This window comes from Clarias gariepinus, chromosome 4 (genome assembly GCF_024256425.1).
Source record: "Clarias gariepinus isolate MV-2021 ecotype Netherlands chromosome 4, CGAR_prim_01v2, whole genome shotgun sequence".
In the NCBI taxonomy this organism is placed as follows: domain Eukaryota; kingdom Metazoa; phylum Chordata; class Actinopteri; order Siluriformes; family Clariidae; genus Clarias; species Clarias gariepinus.
In genome coordinates, this window is record NC_071103.1 from 4,470,340 (window position 1) to 4,491,517 (window position 21,178).

At 39.6% G+C, this 21,178-nt stretch overlaps 1 protein-coding gene across 2 annotated transcripts; it reads left to right on the forward strand.

Annotated features, from left to right (window-relative positions):
* Positions 1–687: 687 nt before the first annotated feature.
* On the forward strand, positions 688–19,883 carry kctd5b (potassium channel tetramerization domain containing 5b). Of its 2 annotated transcripts, XM_053495371.1 has the most exons (7): positions 688–1,017; positions 6,041–6,149; positions 10,986–11,077; positions 11,166–11,261; positions 11,359–11,469; positions 17,803–17,928; positions 18,012–19,883. In XM_053495371.1, the coding sequence occupies exons 1-7, from the start codon at positions 832–834 to the stop codon at positions 18,039–18,041; spliced, it is 750 nt and encodes a 249-aa protein (XP_053351346.1). In that variant the 5' UTR covers positions 688–831; the 3' UTR covers positions 18,042–19,883. The 2 variants fall into 2 exon arrangements, with proteins under 2 accessions (XP_053351346.1, XP_053351347.1); XM_053495372.1 differs by lacking the exon at positions 11,359–11,469.
* Positions 19,884–21,178: the final 1,295 nt, after the last annotated feature.

Here is a 21,178-nt window from a genome sequence, read left to right on the forward strand (position 1 = left end):
GCGACCTTGCTGCCGCTGTGTCGTACGGAACAGTCCAGGCGATCCTCGCGTGTGATTTGAACATGCGCCGTTTTGCTGCCCGCAAGTTGGTCCCCAGGCAGAAAGAACATCACGTCGAAGTCTGCTAAGAACTCCGGGTAGCGCATCCTTCATGTCGAGGATCATTACCCTGAGACGAAGCAACGGTCCACACAGTGGAAGAGCCCGGCATCCCCACAACTCAAAAAGGTGAGGTAACATTCTTCACATCGAACTCTGAGCGAGGACATACGGTGATAGCGACCAATCTGTAGCGCGCGAATCTCCAAACTTTCTGATACCGCCTCATATAGCCGTGTTGCGTTCGGAAGCTCTGAGGACGTTTTGTTTTTGTTTGGTTTTTTGGCAGCAACTAAAGTGACGTCGAATGTTTCTTGCGAGCGGTAAGTGAACACAAGACTGAGAAACCTTACCGTGCTTGGAACAGTGTGACGTCAGCAGGACAAACAACCTGTAACTTTCCACAGGAGGAGCAAAAATAACACCAACAGAATTAATACTAATCACATCACAAACATTTCAGTGTGAATTACGTCATTCAGAGTGGCGGGCTCCTGCAGCGGCGCGAGAGGGATTCTGTCTGATCTGGCAACCCCGGTCAGACTTCCAGGAGAAGGAGGGAGTGTGTGTGTGTGTGTGTGTGTTTTCCCTCGCTGTAGTCGAGGGCAGACATGCGATCAGCTTGAACTTGTACACAGTTTTGCATCCAGTTTTTCTCCTGAAACTCACGTGACACTGAGAGACACTGAGACACTGAGACAGACAGACTGAGAGACACTGAGAGACAGACAGATGGACACCGCCGCCGCGGCTCCGGGTCCGAGTCCGTCCGCGTGCAAGCTCACCGGCTCGTCTCGGTGGGTGAGGCTCAACGTGGGGGGCACTTACTTTCTCACAACCGCGCAAACTCTGTGCCGGGAGCCCAAGTCTTTCCTGTACCGACTCTGTCAGGAGGATCCCGAGCTCCACTCAGACAAGGTACTGCACTACAGCATTACACACACACACACACACCTACACACACACACACACTGCTCCTAGTTAAACCAAGTAAGAGCCGTACTCTACTACTTACAGCCTGCAGCATGATGATCAGTACAATCATATCAATTCAGGAAATGATCTTCTGAATTATTATTAATTAAATTTCCTTAACACACCAGAGTGGACATGACAAAAACACATGAACAAACCCAAAATAATAAAAACAAAACCAGAAAGACAAAGTAAAGTACAGTTAAAATTATAATCAACCCAGAAAAAAGTGAAAGAATCTTAAAAACATGAGAGTGAAATTAAAACCATGACAACAAATAGGAAAAGCTAGACCAAAAGCACACAAAAAAAGTAAAACTTGCCATTGAATTGATAAATATATAATCCGTAGTGAACATTTCAAAAACTACAATAAAACCTAAAAAAACAAGTGTAAACAAATACACAAAGACTAAGGCAAAAACACCACAACAGAAATCAGACAGTTCAGAAATGCAACCCCACAAAACATATAACCCAAGAGTAAAAGAGTAAAAACAAAAAAATTCCAGAAGTTGACAACAAATTCAGAAATACAAACTCAAAAACATAAAAGCAATAAAAAAAAACACTGAACAATGAAACCCCCTAAAAAAATAAAAACCCTGACTACAAGTTTTTAAATAGCACCTCTAATATAAAAAATTTATAATAATAATTATTATTATTATTTCCAAAACAGGACAGTGTAACCAAAAAAACATAAGTAAAAAATGAAATAAAAGAAAAAAATAAACACACAACAAAAAAAATTATGGAAATAATAAACAAATAAAAAAACTACAACCTCAAAACCATGATATTGAATATGTTCAGAAATACAACCCCGTAAAAAAAAAAAAACACTTTAAAACTATTGAAACATGACATTCAGTTTTTACAAGTTTTAAAAAAACATAACAAAAAAGCACAAAAAGTTCATTCAGAAACTTGAGAGCAAAGTTAGAAAAACAACATCAAGCACATAAATCTGTGAAATGCCTAAATGTACAAGAACCCAAAAAAAACAGAAACATGACAAATTCATAATTATAACAATAAAAACAAGAAGTGAACTCCAAAACACTATAAATATTTTAATTAATATAATTAATATTTGTAGCACGTCTATCTGTTTGGAGCTTTAACAAATAAAATTTCAATATCAAAAAAATCATCAGACACATGCAGTAAATTCTAATACTGTGTAAATGCATTAGTAAGAAAAATAGACAAGGCTATCGGTCTGTATAATCCTATAACAAATTAATCTCTTCATGCAATTGCAACAATAACATTGTCTTCATTGCAAATCTTTTTTCAAACTGTAAGATAAAATAAAAATCTGAATTGAATATAAACATTTTATATTTTTGCACCTGTTAGTGGATTTGATTACATTTGAAAATTATATAAATACTGTGTATTCAATAAAAACATCTGCATATTAAAGTATTAGATCTAAGTATGGTTCTATAAGTGTTTAATTTCTAGTTATAATAAAAGTATATTATAGAATAATTAATAAACCTATTTAAATTGTTTAAACTTATGTTTATTTAAAACATTCAAGTAGCATATCATGTGTATACAAGCCTAATAAATATGTTTTACATGATACACATGATAACTTTATAACCATAGGAAAAAGCTTATTGTTTGTTTTTTGACCACGCCCCCTTGTAAATTGCACAAAGCAAAGGCTCAGTAACTATCCTACTTTTACATGCAACAATTATAAAAAAAAAAAGTGCATATGGTTTAATTATACCTGTTCACATAATAATAAAAATAATAATTATTAATTTATTATTATTATTTTTTTTTGCAAAGTTGTCACTATTCTGAAATAGCATGCTAATTTAAATAAAGAGTGACATCATTCCCACCAGGAAGTCCCAAAGAACTCCCAGTGAGAGGCTGTTATAAACACGATTAATAGGCAACCTTTCATTTTCTGCATGATTAGAAATGGTTCAGTCAGGCATGAAGAGAGAAAGAGAGAAAGAGAGAGAGAGATGTACAGTAACATGCTGTATAAAAACAACCTTTCACTCTTTGTGTCACTCTTTCACCCACAACTTTATGAATTCTGAGGGAAACAAGGTGAACACAGTTTGGTTTGAATATGTTGGAAACGGCTACACACAGAATAGTGAAAAAAAATAAACATTGAATAAGGGGTGGGTTTGTTGGTGTAATAAAATAAAAATACAAATAATAATACGATGAGAACAGCCAGACTGTTTAAGGTTGAAAAGAACGCTACAGTATCTTAAGGGTAAGGTTTAGGGTTATAACATTATGAACTTTATGTTGAATTTATTTGCGTTTGGGTTCTGTGAGACTACAAAATCCAATTCAAATCAGATAAAAAATTTATGTCACATACTGTACACAACAATACACACTATAATATGCAGTGAAATGCTTGAGCAGAAAAGTATCCAGAATGCATCGGGTTCCACTCCTGTTAAACGTTTAAAAATCTAAAATTAAAAAAGTAAGTCACTTAAACCTATAGATGAAGTCAAATAAAACTAATTATTCAATTATGACAAAAGAAATGGCGCCGTATAAACGAATATCTCAAGCCTTAACGTTAATTAAGCTTGTATTAGATATTTTTATGAGTGCAGAATTGAATCTTAAATAACTTCCACCTCTGAAAGACTTTATTCTCGTTGGTCATTTTGTGCGTATGACCTTTTGTGAAGTTTTGTGGGTGTCACGACATGTAAATATGCTCCCTACATAATACACACATTTTATGAAGTTATGAATTTTTGTAAATAAAAGTTAGGCTTAAGCAGCAAAACATTTAAGCACAACTTTTTTACACACGAAACAAATAAAAATAAAGTAAGCCCATGTTGTGTGTAAAATGTTGTATAAATTGTTCTCCCGTCTGCTGCTTTGCGTTTCGCTGTCATGAGATTACAAAATAAAATTCAAATCAGATTCAAATTTTATGTCACGTACACAATTGTACATAGTGTGATGATATGCACTGGAATATTTATATGACTGGTCCTGACCTAATGTGGAAAGACAGAACAGGAAGATGGAAAAATTGTATTGCAATAAAAGAAAAATTGTACTAAGAAAAATGTCAAATAGAAACTTTGAGACAAATGTACAGATTTTATAAGTTCAGATAGAAATTTGTAAAATACCAGATGTGCGCTGTCGCTGTAGACGCCCTGTTGTCTGATCGGGGTGTAACTATGAGCTCAGCCTGGCGCACATGCTTCCGCCGTAGACATTCTTCGGTCCGCTTTGTCATTTCAGCAGCTCATAGTATGACAAAAGTGGATGATCCTGTGATTCCCTTTTTTTATCATTTTTTTTTTTATTTTTATAAAAGATGATCATGATGATGATGCCTACAGTCACATCAGGTGAGAAACATCTACTTCGGACAAACAAACACAAAGAATTTTTGTTTTATATATATATATATTGATAAAAATTACACAAAATGTGCAGAACGTGCAAAGGGAAATTATATAGCACTATTTAAAAAAAAAAAGGTTATAAAAAAAAAGGGGTAAAGATATGCCGTGTGGGTACAACACTGACACAAAGTTCTTCCCTTTCACTCATGAACAAGAGTCTGTCTCTCGCACAAACTCATCTACATTCTCACTGAATGGACATGATGAACCCTGGGGCTTTGGGGTAGCTGCAGTGGTTAAAGGTGATGTTCAAATAAAAATTTTATTTCTCATGTACACAACCATACACATGATGATTTGCAGTGAAATGCTTATACGACTGCCTGTGACCTAAAATAGAGAATTTTGTAAACTGAGGTATAAAATGTATGAATATAGAAATGTAAAAAAAAATGGTGTGTGGGTGTCTCAGCAGCAGTAAGACTGAAACATGAAATGTGTAATGGAAGGATAAGTGAATAAATGTGCACATATAGAGCAGCTGAAATCCACTTTGACACGAACTTTTCAAGCATCCTCGAATTTCTTTTAACCCAATAAACCTGAACAATATGCTTTACACGTTATAGATACAGATTCCCTGCTCCCTCACATAAATCTTTCAAGCCGCCAAAGCATTTTCTGCATTAAATCCCACAGATGCTTTTATCCACAGTGATGCAAAGTGACGCGGTCATGGGATTTTAACAGCTGCGCAAGTCATATTTTTTTCAAAGGCTTTTTGAGCTACAGTGGTATTTTAGTGCCCATGGATTTAACATTTTAGACTTCAACTGTCCACCTGTCCCTGTCTCCAGCTGCCGCTCCTCCTTGCATGGCCTAATCGTAGATTATAATCTCAAAAGATCCTAAATCCTCACCGATCTCATATAATCCCACGTTTTCTGGCCATTATAACTCTCAAAAGAAATCGTGCCTGGATGAACACTTATCCACCTTGTCCTGTTGTACTGTTGTATTTTTAGGTGTAATATTTATTCCTGTAATGGACCACAATGCGAGCTACAGAACATAAGAAGACGAATTAATCGCTGTAATCACAATATAAATGTTAAATTTTGTAAATAAAAATAAAATTTTAATCTTTAAGGCATTTATATACTTAAAAAAAAGAGTCATGGTACAATACAACATGGTACATATGTCAAGTGCATATAACAAAAATCATAAAAATAAACTATACCAACTGGTGAAAAGCATATTCTAACTATAAGTATGTTTTATGATGAAATGGAAACAGAACATCTAATATATAAAGTCTCTAAATGGAGGCAGAAGATAGAGAACTGCTCTTCTCATGGGCAATGCACACACACACACACTCAATGTGTGTTTTATTCATGAACCTCCTGCTATTAAGGAGCAAGCTGCTGGTCTGAAGTGAACACACACTCCTCTGTGCATTAATATTTAACCTCATCTGCCATGGACGAGTATTTTAGATCTTAGATCACACAATTGTGTATTTTATAGTGGCAATGTACTATAAAACTTAAGCTTTAATGTGTGTGTGTGTGTGTGTCCGGCAGGATGAGGTGGGTGCATATTTGATTGACAGAGATCCAGTATATTTTGGGCCTGTGCTGAATTACCTGAGACACGGCAAACTAGTCCTCAACAAAAATCTGACTGAAGAAGGTAAGAAGGTACACACACACACGCACACACACGCACACACATCCCTTATGTTCCACTGCATATAAGGTGATCCAATGTGCCATGTGGTTGCTAGAATGTTTCGAGGTGGTTGCTAGGGTGTTACTAGGTGGTTATCTTAGGTTGTTTCGATATTATTTTACGAAGTTGCTTAGATGTTGCCAGGTTGTTCCCTCTGTCCTGGACCTATGGTTTTTATGTGGTTGTTATGTTACTGTAGAGCAGTGGTTTTCAAACATTTTCTGTCATTCCCCACTTAAGGCGGTGGGCGAATTTTCAAGCCCCACTTGTCAACAAAATGATAACGAAAACGGCCAAGTGTACTATTTATTGAAAAATCAATTTCTAAACCAATAAGATCAAATAACGCCAAGTTCAAAACAAATAAAATACACGTGCAATTGTTATAACAGGCTTACTTCGTCACTTATCTAGAGCTTTCTTTCAAAGAAGTCGAGTGGCTTATTAACGTGACTGGGGTGTGTTGTCTCTAAGTGTCTTCCTACTTTGTTGGGTCTCATGCTGTCAGCGGTTTAAGACACAAAACACACACAGGTCTTCCCTCTATCCCATCATCCCCACCATGAATACAAGCGCAACATAGGCTTCATCATAGGCTTTTAGGTTGATTAGGCTGATGATGCTGAATCACCTGCTTTTTTGTGGTCCATGTAACAAATGTATCCATTGATGTTATTATGCTCACTACATACAGTACGCTACTGACCCGGTGTTATGCTCTAAAATGCCCCCCCGTCACGTGCCTAGGGTTAATTATAATAGTAATAATATATTTGATAATAATAAACCTTTGAATGCATGTCCTAATATAATATTTGATAGAGATTATGTAGGGGGGCAATCCGTGGCAGGGGGGCACTTTAGCGCATAACACGTGTTTGTGTCCGCGGTAAAGTTAGTTTGACATTCGCATCTCCAAATTCAATAGCTGCGTAAATAAACCCACAAATAAGATACCCAGATATATTTCCTCTCTACATTGTCTTTCAGCTACATCCGCCTTAAAATTCTCTACGGCGCAACGAGTGACTTAGGGATCATCGCAAAATGCCGCATAGCAACAAAAAGTGGAGACGATATTGATCTTCCCTTCTGTTCAGCGCCTGAAGGATCAAAAAGCAACTTTGTTACAACACTGGAAAACTAGAAATGCCAGACTAGTACTGCCTGAAAAAATACAGAAACATCAGCATACACATTGGAATAAATGAAATGACATATATAATACCGAATGTTTCCTTATATATTCTTCCTCTGAAATTAACATGCCGACGTTAAACCGTTATTGTTGCACTATGGTTCCACTTTTTCTCTGATGTTATTTTAATTTACTTGTATTAATGATCCATTTCTTTGCATGTGATTGTTTAGTTTCGAGTGTCCAATGTTTATTGTCAATAAAGAAAAGCATAAATTAGAATAGGTACTTTCCTATTATTTTCCACTAATTCCCTCCCGTTCATTGCGCCCCACCTGTCATGTCTGTATTCCCCACTAGTGGGGCGCCCCACACTTTGAGAACCACTGCTGTAGATGGTGGCTAGGGTGTTGCTATGTGGGTGCTGTGGTATTTTAGTTGGTTGCTATATTACTTTAGGAAGTTGCTAGAGTGTTGCTAGGTGTTTCCCTTTGTCCTGAACCTTACTAATGTGCACTGTCAGTGCTTGACCCTGGTTCACTAAGGCGTGAAAAACAAGATACTAGGTTTTGGCCACTACGTACAGTACGAAGGCATGAGAACACAATACTATGTTTTGGCCACAACTTACTAAAACATGCAAACAAGGGACTATGCTGTGGTCATAACTTACTAAGGTTTGGAAACAGGATACTATGTTGTGGCCACAACTTACTAAGACACGGGAACAAGATAATATGCTGTTGCCATGACATACTAAGGCAGAGGAACTATGTTGTGGCCACGACTTACTAAGGTGTGGGAACAAGATACTATGCTGTGGCCTTTACTAAGGCAAAGGAACAAGATACCATGTTGTGGCCACAACTTGCTAAGGAATGGGAACAAGGTACTATGCTGTGGTTATGACTTACTAAGGTGTGGAAAAAAAATTCTATGTTGTGGCCACGACTTACTAAGACACGATACAAGATACTATGCTGTGGCCTTTACTAAGGTGTGGGAACAAAATACTATGTTGTGGCCACGACTTACTAAGACACGGGAACAAGATACTATGTTGTGGCCACAACTTGCTAAGGCATGGGAACAAGATACTATGCTGTGGCCTTTACAAAGGTGTGGGAACAAGATACTATGTTGTGGCCACGACTTACTAAGACACAGGAACAAGATACTATGCTGTGGCCTTTACTAAGGTGTGGGAACAAGATACTATGTTGTGGCCACGACTTACTAAGACACGGGAACAAGATACTATGCTGTGGCCTTTACTAAGGCAAAGGAACAAGATACCATGTTGTGGCAACAACTTGCTAAGGCATGGGAACAAGATACTATGCTGTGGTTATGACTTACTAAGGTGTGGAAACAAGATTCTATGTTGTGGCCATAACTTATTACGGTTTGGAAACGATACTATACTATGGCCATGACTTACTAAGGCACGGGAACAAGGTACTATATTGTGGCCACAACCTACTAAGACATGGGAACAAGATACTAAGCTGTGGCCATGACTTACTAAGGCTTGGGAATGAGATACTGTGTTGTGATTATGACTTACTAAGACGTGGGACAGCCTATTTTTACAAGATCCTATCTTGTGAAAACAAGATTCTATGTTGTGGCCATAACTTACTGAGACATGGGAACAAGATATTATGCTATGGTCATTACTTACTAAGGCACGGGAACACAATCCTATGCTGTAGCCAGGACTTACTAAGGCATGGAAACCATATATTATGCTGTGGCCACGACTTAATAAGGCACAGGAAAGAGGGTACTATGCTCTTCCCTGTAGTAATTGTGGTGTTCTTCTGTCTGCATGATTATCCTTTACCCTGCTCCAGATATACAATCTGCCTGTTATTGCATGTGTGTGCTTTCAGTTTTTAAATCTTGGATTTGTTTTCTGCTTGATCCGTTGACATACTGTAAGTATTGCTTTGGTGTGTCTCATGTTAAAATACTAATTAGATTAGGAACTATGTTGTGGCCACAACTTACTAAGATGTGGGAACAAGACACTATGATGTGGCCACAACTTACTAAGATGCAGGAACAAGATACTATGCTGTGGTCACGACTTAGTGAGGCAAAGGAACAAGATACTATGTTGTGGTCACAACTTGCTAAGGCATGGGAACAAAATACTATGCTGTGGTTATGACTTACTTAGACAAGGGAACAAGATACAATCCTGTGATCCGACTTAGTAAGGTGTGGAAACAAGATTCTATGTTGTGGCCATAACTTACTAAGGTTTGGAAACAAGATACTATACTATGGCCATGACTTACTAAGGCGTGGGAACAAGATACTCTGTTGTGGCCACAACCTACTAAGACATGGGAACAAGATACTATGCTGTGGTTATGACTTACTAAGGCTTGGGAATGAGATACTGTGTTGTGGCCACAACTTACTAAGGCATGGAAACAAGATACTATGCTGTGGTTATGACTTACTAAGACAAGGGAACAAGATACGATCCTGTGACCCGACTTACTAAGGTGTGGAAACAAGATTCTATGTTGTGACCATAACTTACTAAGGTTTGGAAACAAGATACTATACTATGGCCATGAATTACTAAGGCATGGGACCAAGATACTAAGCTGTGGCCATGATTTACTAAGGCTTGGAAATGAGATACTGTGTTGTGACCACAGCTTACTAAGGCATGGAAACAAGATACTATGCTGTATTTATGACTTACTAAGACATGGGAAAAAGATATTATGCTGTGGCCACGATGTACAGTACTAAGGCGTGAGAACAAGATAAAATGTTGTGGCCATGACTTACTAATGTGCAGAAACCAGATACTATGCTGTGGCAATGACTAACAAAGGCATGGGAACAAGATACTATGCTTTGGCCATGACTTACTAAGGCATGGAAACAAGATACTGTGCTGTGGTCACAACTTATTAAGGCACAGGAACAAGATATTATACTTTTTTGTGGCCACGACTTGCTAAGGCGCAGAAACCAGATACTATGCTGTGGCCCTGACTAACTAAGGATCAGGAACAAGACACTATGTTGTGGTCATGACTTGTAAGGCATGGGAACCAATGATACTATGTTTTGGTCACAACAAAATAGTATAATGCATGGCCATCAGATATTATATTGTGGCCACATCTTAATAACCTCATAACATTTAGACGGAAGATTACCTTTAATTACTTATTGACACGCAGCGAAACTCCAAAACAACAATCTTGTCACATCCAGAACATGAATAATCTCATTACTGCATGTTCTTAAGCCACAATACAGTATCTCGTGGACGTGCATTATACTATTTTATATTGCATTATACCCACACCTTAGTAAGTCTTAGCCACAAGATAGTATCCTGTTCCCACGCCGTAGTAAGTAGTAGCTACGACATAGTATCTTGTTCCCATGCCTTAGTAAATAGTAGCTACGACATAGTATCTTGTTCCCATGCCTTAGTAAATAGTAGCTACGACATAGTATCTTGTTCCCATGCCTTAGTAAGTGGTAGCCACAACATAGTATCTCGTTTCCACATCTTAGTAAGTCATGGCCATAGCATAGTATCTCGTCCCTACACCTTAGTCAGTCGTGGCCACCAAATGCCAAATTTCAAAAGTATGAAATGAAGATTTGTATTTTAGGAGCTCTTGAAGAAGCCGAGTTCTACAACATCACGTCTTTGATTAAACTTATCAAGGACCGGATCAGAGAACGAGATGCGAAAACCCTACATGTGAGTAAGGATTTATGACCCCTAAATTTTCACTACAGAAGGCAAATAACAGAAAAGCATTCAAGTTCTCTTTCTTTCTATTTTTCAGACTCCACTGAAGCATGTGTACAGGGTGTTGCAGTGTCAGGAAGAGGAACTCACTCAGATGGTCTCCACCATGTCAGATGGATGGAAGTTTGAGCAGGTGAGAGAGAATGAGCGAGTCTCCTGCACTTGTCCATTCATCCCTTCACTGGCTGAAGAGCTTTGTTAAGATTAAGGGCTCTGATTGGTCATTCCAGCTTGTCAGTGTAGGCTATGGGCAGACACAGAAGTCGGAGTTTCTCCTGATTGTGTCTCGCGAGGTGAAGGGGGAGGAATCGTGTCAAACTCACCCTGCTTACTGCGGAGAGGTGTGTCCCTCAATTCCGTTACCTAGTGTCGTCGCTTTGTCGTGTGGTTGCACGGCTCATCTTGCTCAACACCCGCTTTTAATCATTTACCTTTACATCCTCGTCTTGCTACTACAGTCTTCATCACTGTGTTAGTGTGTAAACATTTGTGATGGTAATCATTCCTCACTAATTTATACACCCCGAATTGCAGAAATGTTGGGATGTTTTTACATTTAAATAAAATGATAACTAAAAGACTTTCAAATCACATAAGCCAATATTTTTTTTCCAATAGAACACAGAGAACATAACAAATAATTAAACAGATCGCAAAACCGTTGGCAAAGGGGGCAACAAAGTAATGAAAAAGCAAGAAATTTTAAAAAGATTCATCTAGCAACTAATTGAGTCAATCGACATTAAATCTATAACATGATTAACTATAAAAGGGATGTCTTAGAGAGGCAAACTCTCTCTAATCTGAGAAAAAGTGTGTAAAACGATTGTGGAATCCTTTAAAAACAATGTTCCTTAACATCAAATTGGATAGGCTGTGCAAACCTCATCATCTACAGTGCATAACATCATCAAAAGGTTCAGAGAAACTGGGGAAATCTCTGTGTATAAGGAACAAGGCCGAAGATCTTCGGGCCCTCAGACGACACTGCATCACTTATCGGCATGATTGTGTCAGTGACATTACTTAATGGGTCCAGGAATACTTCCAGAAACCACTAACAGTAATCACAAGTCAAGTCAAGTCACTTTTATTGTCACATCATGTTACTGGTACACTGGTACAGTACATGTGAGTGAAATTCGTATGTGCAAGCTACACAAGCAATAGTGGTGTACAATTATAAGAATAAATATACATATGAATAATACAGTAGTATAAATATTGTGCAAGTATTATTAAAAATATATATATAAATTTTATAAATGAAAAAAAAGAGTGAGTACAAGTATACATATATACACATACAGAATATACACACATATAATTCAAATTCTAATTTTATTTCTCACATACACAGATATACACAGTACGATATGCAGTGAAATGCTTGTACGACCGCCGGTGACCTTAAAAAGAAAATAAAACCATATATAAGGAATAAATATTAATAAAAAGAAATATGAAAGAAAATAAATGTAACTAGTAAAATAAACAAACTGTCCAAATGAGGGCATAATAAATAAATAAATATTACAAAATATAGGAATATGGGGGGGGGTATATATACTGTATATAAATTTTAAAGTGTTTTAAAGTGGCAATGGCTGTGCAAATATGCATGAAAAGTGACTTATGAAAATGACTTATGAAAGTGTCATGTGCAATGGTTTCAGATATGTAAATATGTATTGCATGAATGTGTCCATGATTGTCCAGTCAATGACAATGTTTAAAAGATATTACTCCTGTGTGGTGGTGTGATTGAGAGACCTTATCGCCTGCGGAAAGAAGCTCCTCCTCAGTCTCTCTGTGTTGGCCTTCTGGGAGCGGAATCGCTTCCCAGACCGCAACAGAGAGAACAGTCCATTGTTGGGATGGCTGAGGTCCTTCACGATCTACCTGGCCTTGGTCCAGCACCGCTTGCTGTAGATCAAGTGCCCCATCCTTACTGCCTATGGTCTGCCAGTCAGAAAATTGAAGATCCACTGACACATTGGTGAGCTGAGTCCCAGGTGCTCCAGCTTGGTGGTGAGTGTGAAGGGAATTATGGTATTAAATGCAGAGCTGTAGTCGATGAAGAGCATTTTAACATAATTCCCTTTCCTAGTGTCCAGGTGAGTAAGTGATGTGTGGAGGAGATGTGAGATTGCATCGTCTGTGGAACGGTTCTGGCGGTATGCAAACTGTAGTGGGTCGAGTGTGTCCGGTAGTGAAGAAATGATGAAGTCTCTGACTAGGCGTTCAAAGCACTTCATCACTGAGGTGAGGGCTACAGGGCGATAGTCATTGAGAGAAGCAGGATGAGGTTTCTTCGGAACAGGAACAATGATGGACTCCTTAAAGCATGTGGGGATCACCGACTGAGATAAAGAGGCTAAAGATAAAGGGGCTAAAGATAAAGATGCTAGCTGGTCTGCGCAGGCTCTAAGAATACGACCTGAGATGCCGTCTGGTCCTGCTGCTTTCCTGGTGTTCACTTTCTTGAAGGCTCTCCTCACATCATGCTTGGTGATGATGAACGCGTTTCCGGTGCTGGCAGTGTCTTCCTGTCTGTAGCCGTTGGCGCCGCTAGCATAAACATTGCTAGGGGCTTTAGCTGCAGCCTCGAAGCGAGCATAGAAGGTGTTCAGCTCGTCTGCCAGAGTCGCGTCCGCGTTCGTCATACCGGATGTTGGTGTTTTATAGTCCGTAATTGTCCTTAGTCCCTGCCACTCTGTTGAAGCTGTGACTCTAGTTTTCTCCCATAGCGCTGCTTCGCCTCTTTTACCTCCTTCCGGACGTTGTATGACGCAGCCTTGTACGGTTCCATGTCCCCCGACGCAAGTCCCGTGTTGTAGGCAGCGGTGCGAGATGTCAGAGCGTCGCGAATGGTTTTATCCACCCACGGCTTCTGGTTGGGAAACGTTCAGATTTTTTCCACGGTATCATCCGCAAGTTTCCTGATGAATCCCACAACCGCTTCCGTAAACACGCTGACGTCACCATCGGAGCTGTTTCGGAACATGTCCCAGTCTGCGTCAAGTGCGTCCTGTAACGCGGCCACCGATTGGTCTGTCCAGCGCGCGACCTCCCTCTAAACCGGAACTTCCTGTTTCAGCCTTTGTTTGTATTTTGGCATGAGGAAGATGGCGGCATGGTCGGATTTACCAAACGGAGGGTGAGATTGTGCCGTCCCTGACTGTAGTGTAACAGTGGTCCAGTGTCCTTTCACCCCTGGTGGGGCAAGTGATATGTTAATAAATTCGGCGCTGCGCTTTTAAGGTTGGCCCTGTTAAAGTCCCCCGCCACAATAAGCGCAGCTGTCCCGATGCTGTGTTTGGTGCTGTGCGAGTGCCTCATGCAGCTTGCATAAGGCAGTGTCCGTGTCTGCTTGTGGTGGAATATAAACGGCGCTGATTATGACCGATGTAAACTCCCTAGGAAGATAAAAAGGACGACACATGACGGACAGTAGTTCCAGATTTGGTGTGCAGGAGCGTGTGAGAGGAACAACACTCGCGCTGTTGCACCAGCTGTTGTTCACCATTGAACACACGCCGCCTCCTCTTGATTTCCCCGAGTCCCGCGTCCTGTCTATGCGGTGAACCGAGAAGAACTCGGCCGGCTGGATGGCGTGGTCCGGCACCGCTGGGTTCAGTCATGTCTCGGTGAAGCAGAGGAGATTGCAGTCCCGAATGTCTCTCTAGAACTTTACCCTGGCCCTGAGGTCATCGAGCTTGTTCTCCAGTGACTGGACGTTGGCGAGCTAGGATGCTAGGCAGAGGTGTGCGGTGTGCATCGGCTCTCAGCCTGTTCCTGACGCCGGCTCGTTTCCCTCGGGGCCGCCGCTTCGCGTCGCGTCCTTTGTTGTCCCTCAGGATCTTACTCGGCCAGTTCGGACCCGGAGTTAAAAAAGTCGAGTTGTGAGTACATTGAACACCAATAGAAACAAGAGTGTCTCTATCATAACTAATGTACCCCATGGTGGTAATTTTCCCGATTTTAAAACACTGAAAACTAACTTAAAAAACAAAAACAAAAAAAAGGTGGTCAGAGCAGTCGTGACGGCAGCTGACTTCACCGGCGCCATCTTGTAACCCCAATATATACATATATATACACATACACACATATGCATACATGTATATACACATACACACACGGTTGTGAGTGTGTCTACTTGTGTATAAATGTATAGAGAATGTCCAGAATGAATGTTGTGCAAAAGGCAATTATGTGCAGTATGGAGTGCATAAAGTGGCTTAGTGACTATAAAGTGACAGTGTGAAAGTGACAGTGTAGTGTCTATGAAGACCTATTGGTCAGTGTTCAGCAGTCTGATGGCCTGATGATAGAAGCTGTCCCTCAGCCTGCTGGTTCGGGACCGGTTGCTTCCATACCTCCTGCCTGATGGGAGCAGTATAAATAGGTGGTTGCTGGGGTGACTGGAGTCTTTGATGATCCTCCTCGCTTTCCTCAGGCACTGCCTTCTGTAGATGTCCTGGAGGGAGGAAAGCTCACCTTCAATTATCCTTTCAGAACACCGCACCATTCTCTGCAGAGCTTTGCGGTTGTAGGTGGTGCTGTTGCCGTACCAGGTCGTGATGGATCCAGTGAGAATGCTCTCGATGGCACAGTGGTAGAAGGTCCTGAGTATGCGGGGGCTCATGCCAAATCTCTTCTTTCTCCTGAGAAAGAAGAGTCGCTGCTGCACCTTCTTCACTGTTTTGCCAGTATGAACTGACCATGTGAGATCCTCTGCTATGTGAACACCCAGGAAACGGAAGCTGCTCACTCTCTCCACAGCAGCGCCGTTGATGATGATGGGGGAATGTGCACCTCTACACCTCCAGAAGTCCACTATCAACTCTTTCCGACATTGAGGGAGAGATGATTCTCCTGGCACCAATGTGTCAGGGCACTAACCTCCTCCCTGTATGCCGTCTCATCACCGTTGGTGATAAGACCCACCACTGTTGTGTCGTCCGCAAACTTCACAACGATGTTAGAGCTGCTAGTGGCCGTGCAGTCGTATGTGTCACAATCCGCCATGCCATCTGCAGATGCCAACTAAAGCTCTATTACGCAAAAAGCAAGCCCTATGTGAACACAGTCCAGAAGCCCCGCGGTGTCCTGCATAAGTGCATACGGTATGGGCTTGTAGGGTATGTAGCTTGCATGTTTTGGATGGCACTATGAATGCTGAAAGGTATATAAAGGTTTTAGAGCAACGTATGCTCCCCAGCAGATGTTGTTTATTTCAGGGAAGGCCTTGTGTACCACATACTGCAGCTATTACAACACAATGGCTTCGTAGTGGAAGAGCCTGGGAGCTGAATTAGCCTGTTTGCAGTCCAGATCTTTCACCTATAGAGAACATTTGGCGCATCACTAAATGAAAAATATGTCAAAGACAACCATGAACTCTTCAGTAGCTGGAAACCTACATCAGGGATCAAATTCCAACACCAAAACTTCAGAAACTCATAACCTCAATGCTCAGACGTCTTTAAACTGTTTTAAAAAGAAGAGGAGATGCTACACCATGGCAAACATGCCCCCGTCCCAACTTTTTTGACACCTGTAGCAGGCATCAAATTTGAAACTAGCTCATTTTGTGCATAAAATGGTAAAATTTCTGTTTAAACATTTATGTTCTCTGTGTTCTATCCAAAATATTGGCTCACGTGATTTTAAATTCTATAGGTTTTTATTTTATTCAAAATTTGGGTTGTAATTTATAGTTTAGATGAAGTTAAATAAAATGTATTATTGTAAATAAAATGTTGGGGAAAAAATGTAGGCATATAATTATTTAGGTTTATGATTAAATTCTAGCCATTATCAACTTTTGTAACCATGAATTAGAAAAACATTTCAGTGCGTTCCATTTTCTCATATGTCATCATATTAATCTTTTTGTTTATCATGTTTAAATGCATTTGATGCTCTCGGCGAAGAATAAAAGAAAATTGAAAAACGCTATTTACTTCTTGAGTCTGCATTTCTATCCCTAATTTATTTTTTTTTAATCATGCTTTGTCTAGAAAAAAAAAGACTCAAGAAAAATCTGGCATCCTCATATGCTGCATACCTCAACCCTTAATATACATAAATTTACCTGCGTAAATATTGACATAACCTTTGGAATTGAATCACAGACCATGCATACGGCCCTGGGTGTACATGGGAAAACACTCACTTACTTACAAACCACCAAACACATCTAGTAGTTTAAAGTTTAGACCAGTAACGCCTGCTGCGTCCGGCAATAAAATTCACCCACATTTCAGTTAAAGTACATCTTTGCCTTCTTGTTGGGCTTGGCTTGTTTCCGCTTATGAAAGCATTGGCATAAAGAGTCGTTTTTGATAAGCGTTTCGTCTAGTAAGTGTATGAGCATGTTTGTGCATGTGTGTGTTTCTGTTTTTGTGAGTTGGTAACAACGGGGCCCCAATCAGGTGCGCTGGGCATGTTCAAGCATGTTTCTACTGTCACACTGCTATGTGTGTGTGAGTGTGTGTGAGTGTGTGTCTGTTTACTCATGTGCCTTTTGCTGTGCTGTTTTTCCATACAGCAGAATTTTCTTACTTTTCCCAATTGCGTAATGTCCTCTATTTATGTTTTTTTTTTTTGTTTTTTTTTTGCATTTTTCTGTGTGTGTGTGTGTGTGTGTGTGTGTGTGTTTGCAGCTGGTAAGCATCGGCTCCTCCTATAACTACGGCAGCGAAGACCAAGCCGAGTTTCTGTGCGTCGTTTCCAAGGAGCTTCAAAACCAGTCATCCGGTAATAACAGCCAACCGAGTGAGAAAGCCAAGGTAAAGTGTGTGTCGTGTGTTTCTTATTCTTATAAATAATGACACCTTTCTTTATTTAAATTTTTGTGTTTTTTGCCTCTTAGATACTCCAGGAGCGAGGCTCTCGGATATGAGGCTATCGGAGAAAATGCCTACATATAGAAGCGTATATAAGTTTTAGGCACTGAAATGTTTTCTTAAAGGAGAAATGATCATGACTGGTTCGACCAGACGACCAACCAAAACAAATACTTACTGTATAGTAGTGTGTGTTGAGGCAAAAACGGAGGGGACTACTACTGAACTGCTCAACGCCTCAGGATTAAATGTAGCTCAGAGTGTCATCATTTTGTCCAACAGAAATTTCAGCACAAGTCCCGGTTTCCACTCGTCCAAAGGTTTTATTCTTTCCTCATCCAAAAACAATGTCCACTAACATCATGATCATTTCCGCTCGGGGGAAAATCTTTCAGTAACGTAAACATCAAATACCATGACAAGAAAAACTAACAAGCATACACTAGGCATGCGGTAACACTGATAACACAGGTAACTGTAGACGACTCTGTGGGTCTCACATTTATTCATTAAGGTCTTGCGTAGAGATTTTCAATTTCAAAAGTCTGTTTTTAGAAACATTTTGTTATTCAGTATTGGATAGTAACTCGTTGCTTCTGAACCTTCCATCATTTGAATACATTAGGTCTGAGTCGATCTGACTTGAACCCCTAAATATAATAATGTGGGTTGTGATTTGAGAACCACCGTATTAAGGAACAAGTTATATATTTCATCTGCTTAACACTGTAGGAATGTAAACATCTCAGTGGTGAAGGCTTTCCCCGTAACAGCTTTAACTTCTGCAATTGTCAATAAAGTAGGAAACTGTTCTGCATTGATGCAGAAGCACCTTACGTTTAGTTTTCCATTTACCTTGATTAGCATGTTTGGACGTGTTATGTATCTGACTTTCATTAAACTAAAAACCTTCTCTATGAAACGACGCCGACATGTAACATAAAAAGTTTTTTAAAAATCTGCTTAAACAATAAAGGGACAAAAACGAAGTCCGTAGCTAAACATCAAGACTCGACAACAGTGTTGTTTAAAAGAGGAGAACATGCGGAAGTTAAATCTCAGGGAAAGAACGAATAATCATTTAGTCTGGACGATCATGCTTTTTCCTCGCTGATGATAACGATGACTCTTTTTAAGTCTTCCTGACTCCTTGCGGAGTTACTGTTCCACTCTGAAGCTTGGCGTTTTCCAAAATCAGCACATTCTGACAGTGCTTTATTCCTCTTAATCCACAGCAATTTGCTAACACTTACAGTTTAAAAATGAACAATACTTTTTTGTTTTGTTTTTAATAATTAATTTCAATTTCATGTCATATTACGATGAAACCACACCTGCAAATTTAAAACTAAAAGTTAAAAGACTGATACAAAGCTCTGATACTTCCATAATTTATGTCTTTACATCAAAATTGTACTGTTTTCGTTTTAAAATATAAGTATTAAAACAAACCTTTGATTCGCCTTGCAACTGGAACTGGTTATCATGATGGAAAGAAATGCTTATGTTAAAAGAATCCCTGTAACAAAGAAAAAAAAAAAAAAAACATGCAAAGAAAAATCGCAAAGTATCTATTTCTGCTCTTTGCAGATCTGCTAATTAAACCAAATTTCTACCAGCTGTGTTTTGTTTTTGTTTTTTCCTTTTGTTAAGGATATATACTTATGATATACTGTAGTACAATCTGATATTATGTACTTATACATGCATCTGCTGAGGATCTATTTTACACACGATAAATGTTGCATTTCAGTTCTGATGAGTCTCGTGTGTTAATTCAATTACACGGCATATTTATGTACTTAGACTTATTTATTCTGTACATGCACTGTCACTCTTTTACCCACATTAGGCAGACAGACTGTTATACTAATAAAGGCATTTTAACAAAACTACAATGCTGTCTGTTTTTTTTTTCTTTTTCTGACAACATAGCTTAATTTCTATCTTTCTACAAGTGGTGTTTAAGACAAACCAAGACTTTTGAATTGTGCAGAATAGCTTATTATCATGAGCCTGTCTGATTCACATCTGAAAAACCGGCCCCCCAGGAACTCCCTTAATGGGCCAAATGTGAAAATAGCTTGGAGTGAGGTCAGGACTGTACAGGGGATGTGGCAATAACTCCCAGAAGAGTTCCTGTAATGTGCAAGTTTTGTTTGTGAATGATTGTGTGTACAGTTCCCATCTGTTGATTTTCAAGGATCAGGCGTTCCACCTCAGGAGGGATTGCCGTTAAGGGATGTACGGCCTTCTTTAAAATGTTTTAAAATCTTAAGTGGAGCAGTAGAGCTACATTCCACAGCTAGCATCTACTCCAGAGAAAAAAGCTCAAATTAGCATTGATTTACAACCTGTTACTGTAATTAGATTAACAGGGTTACATCTCAATGAGTCCATTCAGTAAGGGCAATGTATTTTTCTATAGTGTAATTTCATTTAGCATGATCTACATGTTTTAAACTTATTAATTCATATTCATGAAAATACAGTAATATTTTACGATTTCTGTTTCCACCAGTTATCGTAAGCATGTTAAGGTTGCAACGATTACCTGGATGGGATTATTAAATCAAAATGAACTCAACTGTTTAAATGATGTCCAGATCATTTTTTAATAAAAGACTTCTATAAAACATGTTTTGTTGATTTCTACAGAGTTCTGGCACACCACTGAGTGCTACTAAAAAGCAGAGGCGCTACCGTGCCAGACGTGATGCCGATGAACAGAGGAGACAGCGATACAAATAGAGAGAGAAGTGGATAAAAGATGTAGAAACAGGGAAGAAGAAAATACAAGAAGACTGCAGTGTTAGAGAGTCCAGTGAAAAAAAGGAGAGAGGCTCATAAGACGAGTAAGGCCAGGAAAAAGTTACTTAAGTTACAGTCAGGCACGAAAATTAAACATGAACATTATAACATCTCATCTTCTATACAGCGGGGACCAGGAGCCTATCCCAGGAGGCTTAGGGCACGAGGCGGGGTACACCCTGGACTGGGTGCCAATCCATCGCAGGGCACACACACACACACACACACACACACACATAGGAAATTGCCTATCTTTGGACTGTGGGAGGATGCCGGAGTACCCGGGAAAAACCTACCAAGCACGAGGAGAACATACAAACTCTATGCACATAGAGACGAGAATCGAGCCGGGAATCGAACCTGGACCACTACACCACCGTGC

Coding starts and splice junctions, on each gene's coding strand:
- kctd5b (XM_053495371.1), top strand. CDS start 832: ATGGACACCGCCGCCGCGGCTCCGGGTCCGAGTCCGTCCGCGTGCAAG. Junction 6,150..10,985: donor CAAAAATCTGACTGAAGAAG/GTAAGAAGGTAC, acceptor TTTGTATTTTAG/GAGCTCTTGAAGAAGCCGAG. Junction 11,262..11,358: donor ATGGATGGAAGTTTGAGCAG/GTGAGAGAGAAT, acceptor TGGTCATTCCAG/CTTGTCAGTGTAGGCTATGG.